Source organism: Vanellus vanellus (genome assembly GCF_965231255.1).
Source record: "Vanellus vanellus genome assembly, chromosome: 7".
NCBI lineage: Eukaryota > Metazoa > Chordata > Aves > Charadriiformes > Charadriidae > Vanellus > Vanellus vanellus.
Genome location: NC_138912.1, coordinates 404,024 through 427,880, shown reverse-complemented (window position 1 = coordinate 427,880; position 23,857 = coordinate 404,024). Strand labels below are relative to the sequence as shown.

Genomic DNA, 23,857 nt, shown 5'->3' with positions numbered 1-23,857 from the left:
CGCGCTTTGGGAAAAGCAGCCCAGAGAAACAGTGAAGCCTCGCAAGGTCTGTGTTTGTTGAGACAAAAGTGTGTACGTAGTGGGGACGGCGTTGACGATGCGCACACGAGGCTGTACGGAAAAGCTGCAGTACCTTTCGGTCGCTTCCAGGATATTTTGTATTTCCAGTGTGAGCCATCTGTATGGAGTAACACAAAAATGATAGCCTTGGAGAAGAATGAAATACATGGACGCATATTTCCAGCTGTATATATTGGATCACAACTACTTACATTACCTGCAATATAAGCATGGGGTGACATAGCAGTTTTATGGGCTTTCTGTTACCTTACACTATCATATAACTTTTCATAACCGAGACTAAGTTACAACAGGGCCAGTATCTGCTGTACTTGAGACACATTTGGAGGATGTGTGTCTGCTCTTTGTTCTCCTGGGCTGTAGTCGGTGTCCTCGTTTTCCGTGTGCCTGTGGGAGAAGTGCAGTCCCCCCTCTCCTTTCCCACGCGTGCTGTCTGTCCTGCGCGTATGTCTGTGCCCGTCGTCTTCTGGCCCAGTTACGCCGAATATTGCAAGCAGCGGAGCAACCTGGTCTGGGGGAAGGTGTCCCTGCCCGGGCAGGGGCTTGGAATGGAGGAGCTTTAGGGTCCCTTCCAACGCTAACCATCCTGTGATTCTAAGATAGGAGTTTGTGCTTTTTTTTTTTTTTTAATGTAATGGTATATTTTTGGTCTTTCTGAACAAGCAGGTATTTGGGTTAATATTGCATTGTTGCAGGAGGGTTTTTCTCTTTGGTCTGATGTAGTGTGTACATGACACGATGAAGTTCTGTGCAGAGGTAGCCCAGCTGGCCCAGGCAGCAGCAGAAGCAGCAGCAGCAGCACTGAGGTTTGCCCAACGCTGATCCTCCCCCGGAGGAGCTCCCACCTTCAGCTCAGGCGCTTGAGGGAGGAGAGAGCCCACCGTCTCCTCGTGCACAGGACTGCAGGTCCTCGGGCAGGAGGTGGCCCCGAGGGAGCCCAGCACGAGCTGGCCACCTCTGGGGCTGGTCCTCGCCTGCTGCGCCGCTGGCCGAGCCCGGGCTGCTCCTGCTGGACCGGGAGGTTCTGTTACGAGAAGGTAACAGTCCATCTCCAGTTCTTCAGTGGGCTAATGTATCATTGCAGACGCTGATATAGACATCTGAAATATAATTAAATGGCAGGAATGCGCTATTTGTCTAAACAAGACAAAGCATGGAACGGGTTCATTTGACTTGAAACATGTAATTAGCATAACCCTTCTGGATGCTTGTTTTATCATTTGCAATATAGTAAAAGATTGATTATCGTACTGTACCTTTTGAATTTCATTAATAGAATTGTTTTGTCCACTTGATTAATATGTTGCCTCAACCCCAGAATAATCAGATTAAACTAGGTTGCCTTCTTCCTTTTGACTTGTAACATTCTTATTTCCATACAGTAACTTTTCACTAAGGCCCCATGTAAATTTGGCTTCCGTGCGTTTTGTCATCTTCAACGCATTTCAGCACACACCCATTCTTGGGTCTCTCCTAATGGTGTACAACGGGCGTTTTGCTGTTTGCGTGTATTCTATAAGCTAATTGACTACTGTCTTTTAAGTTTAAGCGGTGGGGGTGGAAGTAGGGTGTTTTCACTACAGTTCCTTTGGCAAATCGAGTGTCTGATATCCATATACATTGAAGTCTTTTTGGTATTTTAGGTATTATTTCACATCATGGATCCCCAATTTTGAATACGTGAGCTGTAAGACGTTAAGGGTTTGTTTTAATTATTGTCTTATTTTCTAAACAACCCAAATTAGGCAAAAGACTGAGCCTTGCTCTTCTCAGGAGTTAGTATTACAGGTTTTCAGTTGTGAATGTTAAGCATTATCATACGTGTTCATGATCCGTCGGTTGTCGGCTGCATTAAATCAGTGTCATCCCAACAGCTAAACGGGTTTTGTTGCACTGAGATCAACTGATCCTCTTTTAAAGGAACATTTCTTTTCATTGGCCGCATCTATTTTAATACGTTAAGGAGTAAAGTGTGTTTATTGAATCTTTCCCGAGTCCAGAAGAACTGGATAGGACGAGGGTAGGGACGGTCGCCGTGCAAAGCCGAGGGCAGACGGTGGGTGAAGAGCGGTGCGGTGGCATTGTGCCGGGAGACGCCGCGACTGCGGAGCCGGCCAAAGGGGCACACAGACCCTCGCTGCCGGGAGAGGTGTGCGGACGCGGCTCACAGAAATCCGCTTGGGAAGACCGCGGTTCTCGTTCTGAGGATCGTATGCGCAGATTTCACTGGAAGCTGTCACCGTCTGTCCAACACCCGGAGAGCCCTCCCGTGGGGAGGCTGTGTCGTTTCTTGCCTCACCCTTCCTGCGCTACTGCCCGTCGTCTCAAGGAAGGAGGATTCGCTGCTTGATTAGGTGAATTTAGGCTTGGTAGACAATAGCTAAGGCAGTAGCAGCCAGCAAGAGCGGCACGTACATTCTGCTCCCCTGGCTGAGAAACCACACAGAGTGGAATGTTTGTGCAGAAGTTGCTGCAGTGCCTAGGCTGCGCGATCACAGAAGGAGCCGACGCTCCCGGTGCGCAGGCTGAGGCAGCAGCGCCTCTGTCAGTCCCCGGCCGCGGCGCGAGCGCGGGATGCTTTGGTTTGCTCGGCATTGAGCAGCTGCTGCACCTCCGCACCGCTGGAGGTCACCCCCCTTTGTTGGAGTCCTGCCGGACCCAGCAGCTTTGCGGCCCAACGCGAGGTCCATCTGCAGCATTTCACCCCCGTGCCCCCCTCCTGCCACGGCCCCCTCCGGCGTTTGGTGCTTCTGGCAGTTTGCGGTGAGCGGCCCTGGCCCGGCCCGTGCCCCACACCCTCCCCAGGGACAGGGACCGGGCCGGGGGACACCCGGTGTCCGTGGGTGGTCAGGCCAAGGTGGCCATCGGCCCATGTCCAAGAGCAGCGCAGCGGTAAAGGGGGGGAACCGTCACCTGCAGTTTCCTTCTTGAACATCGGTGGGGCCTTAACTGGACATGCTGCAGAATCTGAAGTCTGGAAAACCCTTAAAAACAATTGCTCTCAAATTTCCTAGTAATAGTGACCGTGCATAATAAATTTTTAGCTATCTGCCGTATTGAAGTGGTCTTGTGGAGCCTGGGGAATCAGTAGGAAAGGTGTTTTGGGGTAATGGAATTAACAAACTGCTATTAAATGTCAAAGCTCTTTTCTGTGCCGTGTGAAAGGAAGAGTTTAGATTTCATCTTGGGCGCTCTGACAAAAGGGGAATGTCAGAAGACACACTTTCAAAAAATGCGTTCCTGAAATCTTCGCGCAGCCCCTCGGCGAAGGAGCGCCCGGAGTGGCCCTGCCTGGGCGGTGCCGTGACTCGGCGAGCGCCGGGGTCCGTGCTGCTGCTTTTAGGATGGATGTTGTCTTTTGCTGTTTCTCGAGTCACACAGTCACGAACAACACTCCCGTAACTAGCGCTGGGAAAATCTGTTTTCTCTGCTGTTCTCTCTGGCTTCTGCTCAAATTTTCCTTTCAGTTATTAAGAATTGGTATTTTAGTGTCTTACAACTTGAAAAGGTCTGCAGGATTTTGAGCTCTTCCACCTTGTGTGGAAGAAGAGCAAGAAATCTATCTAATTAGTCACTTTTATGTTCATGAACATTCTTTTACTCGCAGGAGTCTTGCTCCGGCGTCCTCTCACGTGCGTGCGTCACTGCTCCGTCAGCATCCTCCTTGGTGCCGCCTTCCACACAGTGTCCCCTCCATCTCGGGCAGCATCTGTGTTTTCTTCACGGACCTGCAGTGACTGGGTCACGATTAACAGCTAGCACTAAGGGAAGATTTCTTTCTGTAGGGATTTGTCCTAAGTATAACTAAATGTAATTTCATTCTCTAAAAACCCTCCTCTTTAGTGACTTCTGTTGTGCTGGGCTCCCGAAGAAGTGGGACACATCCTCCCGCTCCGGGAAGGAGGCGGTACGCGCACTCGGTGACTCTCCCCCTGTACACAGGTTCATCTCAGATCGTGACCTGCAGACGCAATTGTACCAATTTCTGCACAAATGTTTGGGGGAGGTTGGTGGGAATGGAGAGTGCCGCCTGCACTGGCATTTACCGAGGCTGAGTGGGATTCTGGGGCAGAGGAGTCAAGTTTCAGCATATTCTTTTTTAACTCATAATTGCTGAGAAGAAATGAGCCTCAGATTTGCTTCAGAATCTCACGGCAACTTTTCCGCTCGTTAGTCCTGGGAGAGAGCACGTGTTGTGATAAAAGGTGTGTACTTTGGCTCTTTCCCACAGACATCTCGCTATGTGAAAACTATGTGTACTACGTATAGAGTTTGTATACGTACACACGTACATGCATGAACAGGTGTGAAAGATACACGAACATTCAAAATTTCTTCAAAACAAAATGTGAATGAAGCGTAAACTTACGTTCCAGGAGTAAGATTTAGGTTTCTGTCTACCTGGGTCAATGTTTGAGGTTACTGAAGTGTCTGAGTCATTGAACTTCAGGGCTGCATTCATCACAGCTTCCTGGACTCATATAAATTTCTTCCCATTAAGTCAATAAGCGTGGTTACATCAGACAGCAGTTCTGTCTAGAAACTAAGATTAACGTCCATCATAAAAGTGACATGAAGAGCCAACTTGTTTGATTTATACAGACTATTTTTGTCTTCTCAGTTTTAAAATAAAATTCAAGTTATTACTTCTGTCAATATAGAGGTTTTCTTTCTCGCTTTTACTATTACAAAAACGTTCTTTCCAAATGGTGGCTTCTTTTTAATTCCAGTATGAGCCCGTAGGAGGAAAAACCCTATCTGTAGGTGGACTAACATCACAGTTTACTGATACTTTTCACTTTTTTTTTTTAAGTTTTGTTAGTGTCTTTAATTCATCTGTTGCTGTTTTCTGTAAGAAAGTATATTCCTGTTTAGGAATGGAAATTGGTTTCTATTTATTTGGTTTCAAATCTGTATGTACAATACCGTTGAGGCCGTGGCGGCGGCAGCGCGGGGCTCTGGAGCCGTGCTGTGACCCGACCAGCTGAGGAGGTGCCTCGGTCTTCTCGGCTGTTGTCAAAGCCGTCTCCTAGCCCACGCTGGCCCCGCTCGGTGCCGTGGCATCCCTAGCTGCCATTGCATTCAAGAGCATTGACATCATACCGAGCATGAACATATTTTAAATTCATTCCATTGAAAACGTTAGTAAAGTTTGGCCTCAGGTGCAAGTTTGGAGGCTTTTAGTTCTCATCTCCCGTCCTACCTTTTATCAAATTGCCTGTGATTGAAAAGCGTGTTACAGAGCCACGGGCTTTGTTTCTGCGCTGCTGTGCTGTTCTTGAAATGTTTAAATAGATTTTTCTTTATCATGTACTATCTCAAAGCTGGAAAATAACGGTAGTCTGGTGATGCGCGCAAGCCCAAGAACCGGCCGTGAGCAAGGCAGCGGTGGCAGGCTGCTAACTGGAGTGATCTTAAGCTCGCTTTTCACATGCTCTATAGACACATTCGCTTTGGGTTTTCTTTTTTAATTTGTTTTTAAAGTTGGGCTTGGGTATTCAAATGCTGCTTTTGTAGGGGAAAGCCCCCACAAATTAAGGTGGGAGGCCTTTGAGCACAACCGTATTGTTGTTTGTAGCACACCACCGTGAATTCCTTTGTGGCGGTTCAATAGCCGAAAGTTCATCTGAGACTTGGAAAGGTAAAGCATTAATAGAAATAATGAATTACAGTTCCGAGCAAGAGATGGCAAACGCATTTCTAACAGTTGGTTCCGAAACTGTTTGTGGTGTTTCCTTTGTGAAATGAAGTTTTGCAGAAGGGAGGGTGGCATCCTGCCACGCGAAGCTGGGTTTCTGCTTCAGGGTCGGTCTCGAGCTGGCGGGCGAAGGCACGCTCACCCTAATGCCTGTTCGTCTCGGTGCTCGCACCAGTGTGAGTAGATCAGAAGGCGTGAGGCAGCATTTATGTTCTTCTGCCCACGTATCTGATGTCTGTTGGTGCAGGGGTGGCCTCACGAAATGGATTGGGAGCAGAACACCAGCAAGCGTCTTGCCTAGATTAGCAGGATTGCTGGAATCGCTCCTATGAGCGTAAAGTAACGTCTTCAGGTTGTCCGTGTTGAGAAGATATCTTTGCTGGAGACCGATCCCTTGCGTGGTCTTTGCTTCTCATTACTGGTTCCCTGAGACTTGTCCAACCTCCCAATTCTAAAACGAGGAGGAAACAGTAGAAATAGGCCACAGTAAACCTCTTTGTTCCCACTTTTGAGGATGTTGAGACAAAAGAGCTCTTAACGAGTTCTGCTGTTTGCTGTCTGTCTGTGTTACCAGTGAATCAGAGGGGGACAGTTTCTAGGGTTTTTTGAGTAATTCAGTTTGCCCCATGGCTTGCCAGGATTTAGGGAGAAAAATGTTCTTGTCTGTCATCAGAGCAGTGGAACCTGCACGTCTGTAACAAATTTCAAGTACGTGTGCTAAATATTTTTTTAAATGTAATTAGTCAGGAACATTTTCCTTTTAAAATATGATTAACTTAAAGCATTATACCACGTAAAACAAATATTTGTACAATTTGAGATGTAGATATGGCTATTTTGGGGTGTATAAGGAATGTCAGCATTTCCTTGAACACCAAACGTAAGCTCCACATCACGCCAGGCATTGCCATCGGTGGTCCCAACAGTTACTTTAATTCTAATGATCTGAGTACAGGCAGAGTACTTATAAATGTACAAAATGTACCTTATTATTGAAATTTTAAAAATCAATTGAAGCTTTTCTATAATTGTCCACAGACACTGGATGCTGCAGTTGAGTGACAGTAGGTAATTTGTAAACTGTTCAGGTTCATTGTTGGCCATCTCTTAGAATTGATTCTCCTTTAATTAACTTATATCTATCATGCATGTAATGTGATTCCCAATAAAAATTACAGAATTTTAATTGAAATTGAAAAGTTCTGAAAGGTAGAAATATAAATCATACTCCAACTTGCATGGCCATTCTGAAGAGATTTTAATAACAAGGCAGGTTTTCCACGTGATTTAATTATCAAGTGACTTGACTGAGTATTTAGATTAGAAGAGTATAATTTGCTTTATTTCATGGAGAAAAGCTTTACATCTTTATGTCCTCATTGATTTGCCAATACTATTTAATGAGTTTCAATTCACAAAAGTTACATTAGTCAAAATACATCTTTTGGATTGGTAAATTGGTAAATGAGACCGCTGGAAGAAAAAGCTGAGCATAGTTTAAAATTATTTATCACAAAGCATTGCTCCTAGATGTACGTGAAAAAATGCAGATGGCAGCTGGCGTTCTATTATTTTATGTATAGTTATTGTATATAATTCCAGGAAAAATATTTTCTTTTCAGTAATCCTGATGGTTTCGTATGTTCAGTAAACCAAATATGCTGGACGTGTTTTCGTTTATGCTCTTATTTTAGCTTGCATACGCTGAAATTTTTTTTAGGATTTTTCCTAACTCAATTTTCAATATTTTTAATGAACATTGACAGAGTAAGCTTAAATCATTATATTATTGCTGCTTTGTTTTATATCATTATACCTTTATGGAACCAGTGCAGCAACTGGTGCAAAGAGTGTAAGGGCTTAGAGTATCTAATCACACAAATCGTGTTGCTCTTCATTTCGGTGAAGTGACGCCTGTTAGGAAATACTGACTTTGGCCCCTTGTTAGCAATAATAATTTTAAAAACCTGTAATATGCATCTTTGTTTCTCACTGAAATGGCGCTGTGTGGAGTAGGACATTACACTGAATCAGGTGTCAGTGAAGGAACACTTCTGATTTATTATACCAACTTTCTGTATTAACAGCATTGGATAAACCACGAAGAAAAGTTGGGAGAAAGATGTTTCATGTTTTTTAAGGTAAAATATGTTGCATTAAGTCAGTAAAATTCAGTAGAGATTCTGTTTTTCAAATATGCGTAATTCTCATTGTATTTGTTGTTCAATGCATAACTATGTTGTTATAAATAAGGACTGGAAACCTTACTTTTTTGGTGGTGTTTTTAGAGATTTCAGACCTCCTCGGCCTGTCACAGTGGAGCCTGAGAATATAGGTTGAGGGGGGGTGTTAAGAGGGGGGTTATAAGCACGTTCCTCGCGGCCCCGGTACCGTTGCCCTCGGGCTCGGCGATGCAGAGGCTGTGGGATTCCCTCCCGCGCATCAGATGGCTGATCTTCTGCCGTCCCGTGCGTGGGCTGCCGGTAGGATCGCGCTGGATAAAGGGCACGGACGGCGCTGTGGGTTTTGTACGGTTGCGTTGGATAAAGGGCACGGCGCTGTGGGTTTTGTAGACCATAACCTGGAAAGGCGCGGTGAGTTGTGACGGCGATGGCGGTTGTCTGCAGAGGCGCTGGCTGAGCGAACGCGTCCCTCGCGGTCTGGCTGTGCAGCGTGACCCGATGCTGCGGTTGTGTGCGGCTGTGGATATGGCAAGCGGCGTCACGCAAAGCCACGCCGCCCGGACCCCGCACGGGACGATCCCCCGAGAGCACGACCACCACGGCTCTGCTCGCCGGGCTGGGACGCAGCGCCGGGAGCCTGCGCGGGGCCGGGGGCAGTGGCGGTGGCACGGGCATGCCCGTGCCTGCCACCGTCCTCCTCCCGACTGCAGCCCGGTCGGAATCTGGGCGACCGCAATTAGGAGGGCTGAGGTAAGACAGACGGCCTCCCCAGTCGCCTACGCCATGGACGGCTGCTTCTTGCTGAGCGCGGAGAAGAGTATCTTGAAACAGCGCTTCTGTGCAGGGGGGTCTGGTGGTTTTTACTTGGCCATGCAGTTACCTGTTCTCGCCCGGCGTGTAGGCCGTGCTTAGCCCGAGCTGTGACTCCTGCGGTGGTTCGGCGCCGTTGCCGGCGCCTGTCCTGGGCCGGGGGAGTTTGCCGTTATCGGGGACCTGATTTGCGACTGCACTGCGCTGCCGGTGGAGCGGCTGCTTGGAAAGATGCTGCGCAGGTACCAGGTCTCTCTGTCTAGGCCAAAAGCACAAGAGTAGTGTAGTTTAAATTATTAATCCTGGCCCCGCGGCTGGCTCCAGCAGATTGCCACATCATTATGTTTCCTTCTTCGTCTCACGCAAGAACGCGAATCCGGTGATTTCAGTGTCCTCGGGGTTGATGCCCTTGCAAGAAGCTGTTCTCTCCCTCAAACCTGCGTCCCTGTTTTAAGGCTGTCTTGTTACACTGCAGTTCATCTTTGTTATGGTAATTTAAAAATTTAACAGGTTTATTAATCCTGCAGAATTTATTATAGTCAAACATGAGATATTATTAAGTTGCTATTGTACGAAGCATTTACCCCCGCTGTTGGAATGACTTGTCCTCTGCATTGGCAGACACAGAAACATTCATTTTGTTTCCTAATTAGGAGAGCTGCAATCAGGAACCATGACAGAGTTCAGCTCCTCAGTGTACAGCATGCCAGGTTCCATAGTGCAGGCTTTATAAAATTCTCTTTAATTCAGGAACAGAATATCATTAACTTTGTAAGTGGATGAATACAATGGACAAGCAATTTAATTAACTTCTAACATTGGATGTTGGACAGGAGACAAAATGAAATTATGCACATATTTCTTATGCAGGCAGTCAACCTTGAAAGGGGCTTGATTGTGATGGGTCAGACAGGGGGACAGCTTTGTCCAATTATTTGATGTTTAGTCCTAGAATATGAAATTTGAAATTTGGTACTTTGTAAATCAATCATCTCTTATTTTGAGGCAGTTACAAAGGTTCTTTGAGATACAAAACAACCGCCAGTGACTGTGACACGCTAAATACAACCTTTTACCACATGGTACTTTCCTATTTGGAGATGACCTGTATAATACTAAATGAAATGGGCATTAATGCCTCTTCGTCGAATTGAATTTGCCATCTTGAGTGTATTGTGTAAGAATATGTCACTGAAATACCAAATTGATTTAAAGTTTTAAAAATTAAAATTATGTAGAGTCATGTAAATGGTAAGAGTCATCCAGCTCACCGGTTTCCTACAAAATGAAGCTTTTTTTTTTTTTTTAGTATAAGAAAAATATGGTAAACTGTTAAATATCCAGCAGTGTCTCCCATCTGGCCACCCAAGTTGCACCGCAGTTCAGTTGGACCGCCAGAGGCACATCCTGTCTGGTGTAACGCGGGTGGGGGGACGTGTCTGTGGCGGAGAAAGCGCAGCACGGATCAGCCGCCTTACGGGGGGCATCAGTGCTTCGGGGTTCGTGCAGAGCATGTCTTCCCCTGCCTGCCGGCCCCGCGCTGTGCAGGGCTCTCCGGCGCACCGCTCGCTGCCAGCCCGGGGCGGCGTGCCGGGCCTGGCCGGTGCCGAGGGAGACGCTGACTCGTAGGAGCAAAAACACTGAAAGAAACGGCCCAGATTTTCTTGCTGGGCTCACATACGTCTGTCAAGTTTTGCTCCAGAAACCAGCGGGATTTTTGCCCCCACAGCATCTCCCTCCTGCCCTCGCAGGGCAGGGGGCTGCGCCCAGGACAGTCCGCGTACCCGGTCCCTTCGTGGTTCTCAGATACCTGTAGCTAGTCTGGATTAATTTCTGTTCAGTCTGGATCTGCTTTGTCCTGTGACAGTGTTGCTCTTCAGCTTCAGTAGTTCCTTCCATTCCCCAGTGCTGCTCCTCATCGCTGGTTTGTGTGCAGCTTTCCTTTGTTCCGCTGGGGTACGGCATCGGCCTCGTCCGGTCGCTTCTTGTGTGACAGGATCTTATTCTCTAATCCCGATGGCCTCTTTTCAGTGTGGTCAAACCCTTTCCGTGGGAGAGGGAATCGATGTGGTTGAGGTGATGCAGGCGATGCGCCGTCACCACGCTCCGCGGCTGCGCTCCGGCGGCGTCTCCCATGCTGCCATCCCGACGGCCTCCGCGGCCGCAGCCCGTTGCGCGGGAGGGTAGAACTGTATGGGAATAAGGAACACGTTTCTGGAAGAGGTGAAGTGCCGCTTTGGTCCATGTTGCTATCGGTTATATTCCTAAAATGATTGCAAAAATAGATGTGAAACAGTATAGCTTGCTGCCTGAAAAATGGTATTCTGCACTTTTGTGTTGTCTTCTTCAGTCTGAGACTCAGTTTCTCTCAGTTCATGAGCTGTTACCAATATCCACTGGATAAATCCGGCTTTCGTACAATATTTTGAGCTGTGTTTGTGAAGAACTTGTAACTGAAATGACCCTGAAGCATTGAAGCATTTAAGCATTTAACTGCGTATCTCGCTGTAGGTACAGTTAGGCTCTCTGCTGTGCTTACGGGTAGGAATTAGACTTTATTTCTCCCTCTTCCCGTACTGAAGGGGCAGTGAGTGCTCAGAGCCGTGCCGTGTACGCTGTCCTGGCTCTGAAGGCACCGGCGGAGTCCTCGGCAGAGGTTTTGGCTGTTGGATCCCACGCAGTTCTTGCAGTCGGGACCGTCGAGAAGCTGCTGGGGCAGAATTCAGAGTGTGGCCCTGAGTTACGGTTTGGAATCCTGTATTCAGACAAGCTCCTGCCCGTACTGGTGCGGAGCCAAGCCGTGTGCCTCTTATGCTGATTGGGGGCCTCTAGAGTGCTCGTGTAATAGAAATATTAAATAACAGTGTGATTAATGACTTTGTGAAGGCTCTGCTCTGAGTTCAGGAATATTGATAAGTGGCCCTTTTTTTAACTGTTCAGCATACACACGCTTTCCTTAAATCTTGTGGGCTCCTTGGTCTGTCAGTAATCTTTGTTTCAAGAAAAACAACCTCTGTATGATACATTTTTTAATTGAAGTGATTTGTAATTAAAATGTTAAATCTCTTTGTGAAAGATGTCAATATCAAAAGTGGTATTAAATAATCTGTGTCAGTGTGGTAGGTTACATATGTATTATTCATTTACATACCAGACATGTTTATACATAGCTCAGATTTTTTGTTAAATTTTTGTTTTCTTCTTAATTTAACTAGTCCCAAAGAGTCTTTTAAAAAATTTAATACGCTTTTTCATTTGATATGTTGATGCAGTAAAGAAATTACAAAGAGAAGGTAGTAGAGGTGGGTCATGTTAGCTGAAGATCACTCATTTTGTCAGTCTTCAGAACAGGAAAATGAAAGCTCCTGGGACTTTGTTTTTTTCCTGAAAATGTACTGTTGATGGTTGCTGTTAGCAGAGAGACCTCTCCGAGGTACCCATAAAGACCAGGTCTGCAAACAAGTTCTTTTTTTTATGATGGTCACTTGATTAAGCATCTAAATGACTAGGGATTTAGGTATCTTGGAATTTTTTAACCAGTCACTCCAATCTGTCATGTAGACAACTCATAACCTTTTCAGAAACCAAAACAGATAAGCCCATTTGAAAATATCTAAATCTTGATAGTAAGCCTGGACATAAATAGTACAAGCCATAAAACTATACATAAACACTCGTGGATCAGTTGTTTCCTGAATTACATTTAATTCAACTATTATAAAAACAAACAAAATCACAATTTATTTTTTAATCATTTGGATTTTCTTAGTGGTGAATTTATAGTGACCATTCCTCTTGATAGTTCAGTTGTCATTGCTGTCACACTTAAAAGAACAGTTCTGAAGAAAGAAGAAGGGAGACAGCGAGGGAGCAGTGCTAGGTGTTAAGGGTATGTCTGGTGCTGCTAAACTACAGCTTGGCAGGAAAGACTGTGGCACTAAAGTTAGCGCAGGATGGTTAAAAATCACACGGCATGTTGCGCCAGCTCACTGAAGCTGGAGACATGGGGGGCGTGAGGTGGCACGGGGCAGTCAGGAGCATCACGTCACTGCCTGGCTGCAGCAGGGGGCTGAGAGCGTCGGGCTGAAAAATCCGCAGGTCCACAAAATAAATAGATGACAAACAAATCAGAACTTTTTAAATCAAAACCAGCATGTGGAATTTAATGTGGAAATGCAGAAGTATCTTTGCAGGTACAGGTCTAATGCAATTATAGTAAACAAATGATCAGGATTTGGGTAGACGGAGCACTAGATGCCCTTTCCCGCACCAGCTGTACCTGTGGGCTTCTGCCGTCGGCCGTCCCCAGTGCTTCAGCAGCACTGGCTTTGATGGGGAACGGCCACTGGAGAAACTGTTAAAGATGCTCGCAATCGTGCAAGTTGCGGCACTACAAGTTGCCTCTGTACCACATAGGTATGTTTATATTATGATACGTAACGTGCTTTTAGGTTTTATGGAGTTAGAGAGTCTTCAATACCAGTCCCACAGTGGTTTTCTCAAGTAATTCCATTTGCTTTAACGAGACTATCACATGTAACTAAGCAGATATTTTTAATATAGACCAAGTTACAGTACGCTGAGAAAGTTTTTAAGTTTGTCACCAAGTATTTGGAGCTCACTCACTTTTACACTTTATTAAAGGTGTAATTATTCAAATACTGTTGAAATTAAGCCGATAGCGGTGTTTGAGATACGAAGCTGCAGAAGTAGTGCGTAATTGTTTGGAATGGTCTGGTCCGGGCTCCGGCCGTCTGCGCGCCAGGTAGACGAGGCCTTTTCGGGAAGCTCAATAGCAGTTTAATTGTATGTACTTTAGCTGATAAGTCTAATTCAGGAAATGATAAATTGCTGGACACCTCATTTGTTTGCAAATAAAAAGTGATAGACTATTTTATAATGAGTTGATCTGTGTACCCAGCCTGTTTTTTTAACCTTGAATGAATAATAGACATTTAGTGCTAATTTAGCTATGCTGGGTCAAGTAGCCTATGAGCGGAGTTGACAAGCATATACGTTAACCGGGCTCAGCGTTCGCAGTTAGCGTGTCGGTCGCTGTTTGGACGCGGGGGACCAGCCTGCCCTCACGCCGCGCCATTTCTTCACTTCTCGGGAAGTGGCAATCGTATCAAAATCAACTTGTGTAAGGCAAACTAAGGGCAGGCGTTTCCACGACGTGTTTCTGAACTGCCACAGAAGCCCAAGCTCACCCGTGGCTCCCTCCCTGGCAGAATCCCGCAGCCGTTCCGCGGTCGCCGTGCCCCCTGCCAGGCTGCCGGGGGGCGGCCGGGACCAGCCCACTCCGCGCTCGGCCCTGCCTGTGCGGCCGGCCCGGGGCAGGGGGCTGTGGGCCGGCGGGGGCCAGGCCGCCATGCACCCCCGCCTCATGGCTGCCCATGGCGGACGGGGCCGGGGCCGGTGGGGGGCCGGGGCCGGTGGCCCCCCTGGAGGGGCCGAGGGGAGGCTGGGCCTGCACCGTTTCCCGTCACGGGTTTTTCTGTTTGCGTCTCTCAAGCTTCATTGCGACGTAAATGGACGCAGACGAGGTGTCCCCGCGTAGCACCCGGTAGCAGCACCTTCACGGAGTCATTGTCGTCCTGCCTGCAGCCGCCCCGGCTTCCCGTTTGCCCTGACTGAGAGGTGGCAGCTAATAGACTCCATTTTACTAATGGGAAAGTCATACGCGCACTTGATGTTTGGGTTTATAAATATGTAAAATATTCTTTTAATTGCTGTTAGCAGAACAGGCAGGTAGTCGATAGCACCAGGTGTGAGCGGCGCAGTGGTGACGGCCGACGGACGGGTGGGAGATACGGCCTTCCTGCCGGCACAGCCCCGTGGCCATTAACATTCAGACATTGTCATGTTCGATGACAAATGAATTCCTTGAACCGTATTGATATAGTAGGTTAAACATTGAAAAAGTTGGGTTGAACTTTGACTTTAAAAATTCATTAAAGCTAATTATGGATTTTATGACTACATGAATTACAGTTTCTGTGTCATCATTGGCAATTTATTTTCAATTTATTTAAAGCAATTTTTATATATTAGCTTTATCACATTTAGTGAGGTAATGCAGTAAATGTTTACTCTGTACAGTAATTAAACTTCTATTTAGGTATTTCCTTTATGCATTAAATTTCCACAGTTGAAATGACGTACTTTAAAAAGAAATAATGCCAACTGGCTGTTAAAAAAATAATAGCTGTTTTAATCTTCAGACTTTTGTGGCAAGATTTCAGTGTGATCAAAGGAATAATGTTTTTAATAATGCCAGATGTGTAATCCGTCAGAACCAATTTGTTTATCTTGCCCTCACTACCAGTTTTTCCGGATGAGCCTTTTGGTGGGGAATAACGAAAGAAATTTCCAATATTGCACTGAGTATCATTCTGGGACCTAATTAAAAGCCGTGAACGTTTCACATCAGTCTACTAACAGAGAAGATACCTGGTTGTTTTCTCCATAATACCTTTTGCGGGGGGAGATGCAACGCTCTTCTAATTAACGTGCACTGACTGTAAGTTGGGTTTCGCTGTTTCTACAGCTGCAGTTCTGTATGTGCACGTGGTAAGAGCGGTCTGGTACTCCCGTCGGCCCTGAAAAGGGGCAGTTGGTTAATAGCAGTAGTGCCGGGAGATAAGCGCCTGACCTGTTCACTGAGCTCCTGAGCGTTTCCGCAAGGGCCGTTCTCACAAAAGCGTTCACACGTTGGGTGACTGTGTACTCTACAGTTAGCGGTTACGGCATTGAAAGGGTTTCTAGGAGTTCACAAAGGAGATTTTCCCCGGTCTACCTGTGGGATTTTGTGTGCAGGTCTATTTGATTTTAGGAGTGTTAAAGCAAAGCTGTGCAGTTGTAAGTACAGAAGAATAATGGGCAATCAGCTGTAACATTCTTGTGCATTTCTAAACTACTTGGCCAAGCTAAAAGTTACTATTTTTCGTGATTGTCCAATCTGACTTTTCACTTTGATACTTTCTACTATTTTAGTTAGGGTGTATATATATATTCGTATCTGATTACAAGGCTTAAACTCCTCTGCAAAGCAGAATGTGAATAAATTTAAACAGAGCCACCAGCTGTGTCTGAGTGGTGTTTCTTCATGGCCACGGGTGTTACTTTGAATTGCATATATGCTTACGGCAGTAACTACCGACGCAGACTCCGAGGAAGCCCCTTCTATCCTGCCGGCTCCTGGCTCTCCTGGCAGGGTAACGCCACGCGGCCGCGCAGTCCAGAGCATTACACCTGCGGTCCCTGCGACCACCTGAGGTCGAGGGTTGTGCTGATCTTCCTGGACTTTTAGGAACTTGCGGTATTACTGAATACGAGGTGATTTTGATACGGTACAGACCCCAGGGCTGGCGGGTTGGCCTGACAAATTAAGAACTTTCTGATCCGAGCCAAAGTGAGGGCTGTCCATTCATCACGCTGCAGCGCGGCTACTGACATACAGGTCCGTGAGCAGTCCGTGTTTGCAGACTACTTGGAAAATGAAGCGTAGGAGACCGTGGCTGCCCCCCTTCCCCTCGTTGCGTGAGGCGTTACAGGTACGGCAGAGCACACGCCGTCTCCCGTCCGTCCCTTGGTGCAGTGGCACGCGGTTCGGGTTCAGAGCGGCTAGCGAGAGCTCGTCGCGCTGTGCTGAGCCTCGGCCTGGGCAGTGATGCTGCTCTGCGTGCGCGAGGTGGGAGTCAGCAGGTTCGTGCGTTCGGGGGACGGCTGCGGCACTCTCCGGGGGGAGCTGTGGAATGTGCATCCGTACATCCGTCCTCCCCGGCTGTACGGTAACGTCAGCTGTGGTCACCCTCACTGCAGATTATTTTTCAGGCTTCTACTCGAAAAAGACTGTCGTAAGGAGGGCTTAGATATTTGCAGCTTTGCTGGTTCGCTGTTCCACAGTCACTAACATAGACGTAGCCGAAACCGAGAAAATAAGGTACAACACATAACACGACTTCTGGGGTTGCGTTTCAGTAGAAGCACCTGCTGACAGATGGCATAGGATGTGTGCTAACAGCAGAAGTAATCAATTTGAACAATCCTTAAAGTGGAAAAAATAGTAGTTTTCTTTCTTTGCATTTGAAATTTTTAGAAGTTGAACTATTTAGGGTGGTTTATAATTTGCAATGTGTTTCTGTATCGTATTACTTATATACTGTGTGTTCTGCTGCTACTGTATGCGCCACTACTTCTTTTTCCAAATAATATTAAAATTGTAAATAAGAAAATAAAGCAAAGTTCTAGACTTTGAATTAATATCATTTACCTTTGCTGTTAAACTGTCATTTTATGAGAAATAAATTGATTTAACATAATCTCTTCAACAAAAGGGCCTAGGCATTAGGCCCTGAAGGAAGGTTTCTTTGTACTCATATTCCATTGTGTTAGGGCAGTGAATTATAACTGCACTCCACCACTTTTACAAGTTAACATTTGTGTACATAAACCTGATTAAGTCTATAACAATGCGGAAGATAGTGATAGCCATAATTTCCATTCCATTACAGTTTTGCTGCTTTTCAGTGGTGTGTTTAGCGTTACACGGTCAAAGCCTTATCTTAATGTTAGTGGTATCAGTTCCTGAAACTGTACGGTGTGACTTAATCACTGTCAGAGATTCTTTGTGCACAATTAGTTGACACTCAGTGCTACAAATGTAGACTATCAAACCAAACTTTTGTTGCATAATTCTTAAAAATGAGATTAAACTGTAAGAATTCAAACAGTGAGCGAATCAGGATGCTCAGAAATAAAGTTGCAGCTTGAGCACAAGTGGCAGTACTATTTTTAATAGAATTATGGCATCTAAATGAAACAGGCTTTAGAGCATCTTGATTCTTCCAGGCTTACTTATTGACGTGTTATGTAGAGAAGCTTCAGAATTTGTAATCCTGTCACCTAGATTTAAATTTTCACCTGTCTTTAAAATTATTTGTGTCTGATTTGCATAGGTCACTATTTCCAAACATTTTTTTTTAGTTAGCCTTACATTTCCATCTCAGCTCTGGCAAGGGGAATTCCAATGAGAATAAACGGAAAAAAGGTTACCCTGGAGGTAAACTGAAACGGAGCCTCCAGAAGGGGAGGCAGTCCGCCACCCTCGATCTTGGACTGCTTTGGGCTGGGCGCCCCGAAGGTCCCTGCCAGCCTGCCTGATCCTGCTCTCCTGGGTCGTGAGAAAAAGAAAAGCTCCCTTGCCAGCAGTATTTAGATGTTACAGGTAGGCTGAGTTGGCCACGTGCTACTGACGTAGCCCAGGATTTCCCGTTCCAGGTTCCCTTTTTCATTTGCTTTTACATTTTTCAGCCTGGAGCTGAAAAATTTTCAGCATTTGGGATGATATTTTGCGGGTGCTTGCTGAGGCTCGTTTTCTGTATTCTGAAGACCATATAAGGAGCTGAAATAAGGCTGCATCCTTATACTGAGTTCTTAAAGAGTAATTTACTATAACAAAGTGTTATCTTTATATATGTCAGATTTTGCCCTGTGCATTGAAGGAAGAGATGGACCGGCTGGGAAGAATTCAGAAAGAGTAGGAGGGAGGAGAACGTCTCAAGTCTGGAGAGCATGACTTGAGTGTACTCTGTTGATAATAGCTTCTGGTAAAATAGAGTAACCATATTTAACCAGATTTTATAACTGAGAACTCATCTAGCGGTTTATACGTTCCTTATTTTTTTTTGTAATATAGATATATATATCAGATTCAAATTATTCAGATTTCATATAATATGTGAGTTGTAAGCTTTTATCTAAGGTCAGCTCTCTAAATAAGCAGGTGAGAGCTCAGCTGTAGTGTCCTTCCACTCCCAAGTGCTTTGCTTCATACGTGATTGCACCGATTTCAGTAGGATAAAAGCCGCGCGTGTGTAAAAGGCACCAGTGTCAAGAACACACGGTGGTTATGCATCAGGTGGGGTTCTGTGAATCAGAAGCAGAGCGTGAGACGCCGGCGCATGCCGGCGGCATTTAGGAGCCCAGTCGCCGTGGCCGCCTTCACGAGCCCCACGAGCGCGCGTGCCGCGAGGGTGCCGCGGCTGGCCCGGGTTCTGCCCCCGTCCCGAGCCCCTGGTTTTGATCGACCTCGCTGTGACTTACTTCTGTCAAGGAGGACTCTGAAAATAACTTTCTCAGTGGTGATGCCTCTGAGCAGTGCCTGCGTGCACGCAAAGCAGCAGGCGCTTTTAACCTGGAATTTGCTGCCTTTCCGGAAAATTTGAAGTTGTGACAGCATGTATTTTTCTTTCTTTGTTTTAACTGGGAGCTTTTTAGGAAAGTTACTTTCAAGTACAACAATTGAATTTTACCTGTAGCTTCCATGTGATTTTAAGACTTCTACCTGGTTTTAGCTCTCGAAGAGACAAAATACACTTTACAAAGAAAGTCTCTGTAAACATACTGTTTCACTGTATGATTAACTGTAAGCATATTATTTAAGAATAATCCCCATTTTTAAAATCCAAAGGCCAGAGTACAGCGAAAGTTTAGCTTGAGACAGCAGCATTTTCTGTTGCTAATGTCAGTTGCTTCAGTTAGACATTAAATATGAGGTGGCAATGTTTTTATCTCGTATCAGGATTTATTTTTTTCTGGCGGCGTGTCCTTGTTGCAGGACAGTTAACCTTGAGTCCTCTACAAGAGTGTCCCCTGCATTTTCTTATTTGCCTCCCCCGTGTTATAAAAAAGCAAACCGAAGACCTCAAGGAAGCTGACTGGGTCGCAGGGAAGTGTACTCATCAATTAAATGTGTGACAGTGTTTTCTGTTGGATGGACTAATATGTCAAGGAGATGGGCAGGACCTCATGTTTGTGCTTTTGACAAATCAGCAAATGTTTAATCTCTGGATGTGCAGCGTCTCATAAATAATGCAGCAGTCACTGAACCAAAACACTTCTCTGCCAGGAGGGTCTCTGTCATTAGAGCAGTAAAAGGCAAAATGAAACTAAATCATCCTTTTTGTTTAATACATTGCTGCTTTTATACTTCTCGGTAAGACTTTACCCAGTGGCAGGCTGCTTGGTTTCCCCTCTCAGCTTCTGTTGAGTGCGGCACATCAGGTTCCCATTTATAATTTGTACATTTCTTATATTCTACTATAAAGTCTGTTTGCACTACTTTTTCCTTTCTCAATTGCTTATCCTTTACTCTCTTCTAATACGTAAATTTCCTCTCATTAACTGGAGGAAAACAGTCTACTACACAACTGTGAAGGAGTAAAAGCCGGCAGCGATCTCGCAGTACCTGTGGGTGAAACCACGGCAGAGCCTCCCTGACATAAGCGGGGGCAGGAAGGGTTGGTCTCGGCCCCAGCACCCCGCGCAGCGTCCCTCCCTCCATGGGGCGGGGGACGGGGACGGTGCGGGGCTCTCTGCTCTGAGGTGCCCCAGGTGAGGGATGGCCACCTCTTCCTGCCGTGGTGGCCATGCAGCGTGTGGCCACGAGCCCGTCACCGGCCGCTGCCGGGTCTGCCTGGGCAGCCTGCGGCCAGCGCGTGACCGCGGGCATTTTACCTGCTGTTTTCCAGAGCCACCTCCAGGCTTGATGGTCTCTTGCACTTCGGATCTTCTTTTCTTTATTTCACTTGCGTAAGACGCTGTGATTGCACTGTTTGCCCCCGCTGAGATGGTGTGTGTGTGCTGGCAGCACAGCGCCTTCGTGCCGGTTGCTCGGCGCTGCGGTGAGCTGGGCCCCAGAAGCCCGAGAGTGGGTGCCCGGAAAACGAGGGATATATGGTTATTAGACACGGGAAGTGGAGTGGATTTCCTTGTGTCTCATGGGAGCTCTGTGGCGGAGAAAAGGGCCCTCAAATCCACCGGAGGCTGACGGCCGTTCACAGCGGTAGACGCTGCGTCGCGGTGGGTCTGGAGATGGCATTTGAGCTCTTGTGCACGTTGGCACCAAAGCGCTGTGCACATAAGGGGTACGCCTAAGCGGTGTCCTGAACAAAGGTACTTTCTTAAATAATGGGCTGAGGATTAAGATCTCAGAAGTCTCCAGAAATCAGATTACTTCAGTATTTGTAAGGAAGAGGTACTAATGTTTTGCTGAATATGGGTGGGCTTTGGTATGCTTTTAAAATTGATTTGCTGAGATGGGAGTTTATTTGCTTCTCTGAATGCGGTAGAGACCACTCCTGCGTTTCCGTGCTGTACTCGGTCATGGGCTAATCCTTAAAACTGAAACAGAGTTCCGTAGTTGGATTAGGTCACTGTTTTGAAAAAAACTGAAGAGAAGAGTTGCTCAGGACTAGATCGGCAGAAGGAGGCATAAGTCCTATCTAAATCTGAACTAGGAACACATGGTGTTTTGTTTTCAATAGTAATTCAGATTTCTCATGTAGGCACTGAACTCTGCTTCTGCTTATCCCAGTATCACAGTATGCTAGGGATTGGAAGGGACCTCCAAAGATCATCTAGTCCAATCCCCCTGTCGGAGCAGGAACACCTAGATGAGGTCACACAGGAAGGCGTCCAGGCGAGTTTTGAATGTCTCCAGAGAAGGAGACTCCACAACCTCCCTGGGCAGCCTGTGCCAGTGCTCTGTCACCCTCACCGAGAAGAAGTTTCTTCTCAAATTTAAGTGGAACCTCTTGAACTTCGTAACACATCACTTGTGTCAATATCAAGAAACTTCACGTGTATTCAAACCTCTAGGCCTCCGCTAGACATTGTTATAGTCTTTCTCCAGGGGCCCGCGCACGGTGAGAGCACCCTGTGCTGTGCCCGCTGCCCACCGAGGGCGGGAGCAGGAGCTGCTCCCCGCGGGCCAGCGGGGCCGGGCACTGCGCCGCGCGGTCTCGGAATCATTGTCCAAACACTTGTGAAGAGGCGAAGCTGTACGAACGTGTACAAACACTCGCAGCGCTCCTGTTAGATTTGCGGTGTTGCTCCCGCCCTGCGGCTGGCGAAGCCGCTCGCTCTGCACGGCTGGCTGGGAAGACGGAAGCCCGTGGCCGGCTCTGCCGAGCTCTCGGCTCTCGGCCCTCCTCTCCTTTCTGCACTGCGCCGTCTCCAAAAGCACTTGTTCTGCTCTGAAAGCGAAGCAGAAGTTGTCGGGCTTTCATAAAAGAATTGTGGGGATGCGTCCGGTGTTTAGAAAGGTCCTTGGCTGTGTTACTAATTGCATCCATCCCTTTGGTGTTTCTAGAAGTGCACGTGGCCACCGTGCCCGTACCACCTTTAGTCGACTGAGTTAAGGCTCTTCTTTATAACGGCGTACGAAACTTCAGAGGAGCATCAAAGGAAATGAATATATTTACACATCTTAGAAAATGTAAAAATTAGTAATTTTATTTATTGGCATTTAATTTCTTCTGTTCTTTTTAGTTGGAAAGCATGATATCTTTGGTTGTAGTTAGTAAAAGCAGATATTTTTATAATTTCTTATTGTTGTTTTTTACAGGCTCTAGGAAGTTTTTACTTTCTTCATGAATCTTTGAAAAACATCTACCAGTTTGATTTTAAAGGTAAGCAAAGGAACGAAATGTCGTTAATTGTCAACTGGCTTTATATATCAAGGCAGCTTTCCTGTCACCTCCTCGGACAGTGGTGCCTAGCAGCCTTTTCCGAGATAGGCAGACTTCTGTATAATGCATGCACGTCCGCTGATGACGGACAGTACTTTTCTTACCTTTTATAGACCTCTTAGAAGAAGTCAATGGACCGGCCACAGGTTGAAAAATGGCGCATTAATCATTCCCGTGCAGATGGATCTTTGGATCCATAGAGATCCCTGATGGTTTCAAAAGAACTCTGAATGGCCACAAGGTTCTTCCAGGTAGATCAGGTTTAGGACCAAGACCTTAAATGTCCTACAGTGATGGTCGTTTTGCAAAGCAGCTGAGGTAGATTTATGGCTTAAATTACTCGGAGCAGTGCAGGTCAGTGGGAGGGTGTCACTGGTTTTAACCCACATTGATCCATCAGGTTGGAGGTCTTGCTAAATCTCAGAATTTTAAAAGTAATGCTAGGCTATGTACATTAAATATTAGAAATATCATAGAAAATTATTTAATGCTTCCTGAAGTGTATATAGAGAAGATTATATAAAATTTATGTTATTTCAGTTGAGAACTGTCTGTATATTAAATACAAAAATCTTCTGAGCTTCATTTAGCTTACTGAGCTGAATCCCATTAATACTACATCTAGCATCCCATTAATTTGAGACACTCTTGAAATGGTGGTAACTATGGAGTGAAATAATTGTCTTAATTATATAGATTCATTATTTTTGTTCTCAGTAGAGACAGATTGTCTCTGCTCGTATAATTGAGGGTACGGGGTCTTCCTTCCCTGAAATATTTGAACGGTTCTTCTACGTATATAGCGATTCAAGGTTTAGCCCAGATAACTCCTCCTGTCATCATCACTTTCAGTGCTGAAGGAAAATTTTAGGCGTGATACCAGAGGCAGGTCAGAGTAGATTTTATTTCTGAGAGAGCAGACTGGAAACCTCAATAGCGATGTAGGGGCTTCTGGTGAGAGGTCGTGTCTAGTCTTCTCCCAAACTAGAACAGTTCTGCGGGCACCAAGTAATGACAGAGGATGTTCCTTATCGGATGAGGTGTGTGCGGGGTGGGAATGCCGGAGGAGGCGCTGGACGTGCAGCTGGGTGTCGGAGGAGTGACCCGTCCCGGGGTGGGACAGCCACAGGTCCACCGTGCGCGTGAGGAGGAGGAGACGGCGAGAGAGGCAGAGAGACGCGCTGGGATGTGAGACGGCAGCGTCACTCCGAACTGTTCGCTCATTTTGCCATGGGAATGGCTCTGTGTATCAGTAACGTGCGAACTGTGTCTGCCCACTGGACTCCCGCACCCGCGCTCCCATCACCTCCGCGCTGGCAGAATCGCGCTCCGAATTCCAGCTGACGTTCTCCCCCACTGGGCGTTGGCGAGAGGTGTCCTGCTCCAGCGACACCTGACAGGGAAATTACTACTGTTTTAGGAAAAGAGGAGTTTTCTGGGTTTATGAATCGGTGATTGACAGCTGATTCGCTACTGCACAGCTTTTAAAAGAAAATGTAAGCATTAAAAAAAGTGAGAAAATGGAAGGAAGAAGTGTAGGGGAGAAAATC

The 23,857-nt window shown here is 46.3% G+C and overlaps 1 protein-coding gene across 1 annotated transcript in view; it reads left to right on the top strand.

The window, feature by feature from the left end:
* INPP5A (inositol polyphosphate-5-phosphatase A) overlaps positions 1–23,857 on the top strand; it is a gene marked incomplete at its 5' end in the record, with an annotated part of 249,378 nt that overhangs the window by 112,877 nt on the left and 112,644 nt on the right. Inside the window, one exon of the mRNA XM_082486228.1 lies at positions 22,184–22,247. Coding sequence (XP_082342354.1) covers positions 22,184–22,247 — 64 coding nt within the window. The remainder of the gene's footprint in view (positions 1–22,183; positions 22,248–23,857) is intronic.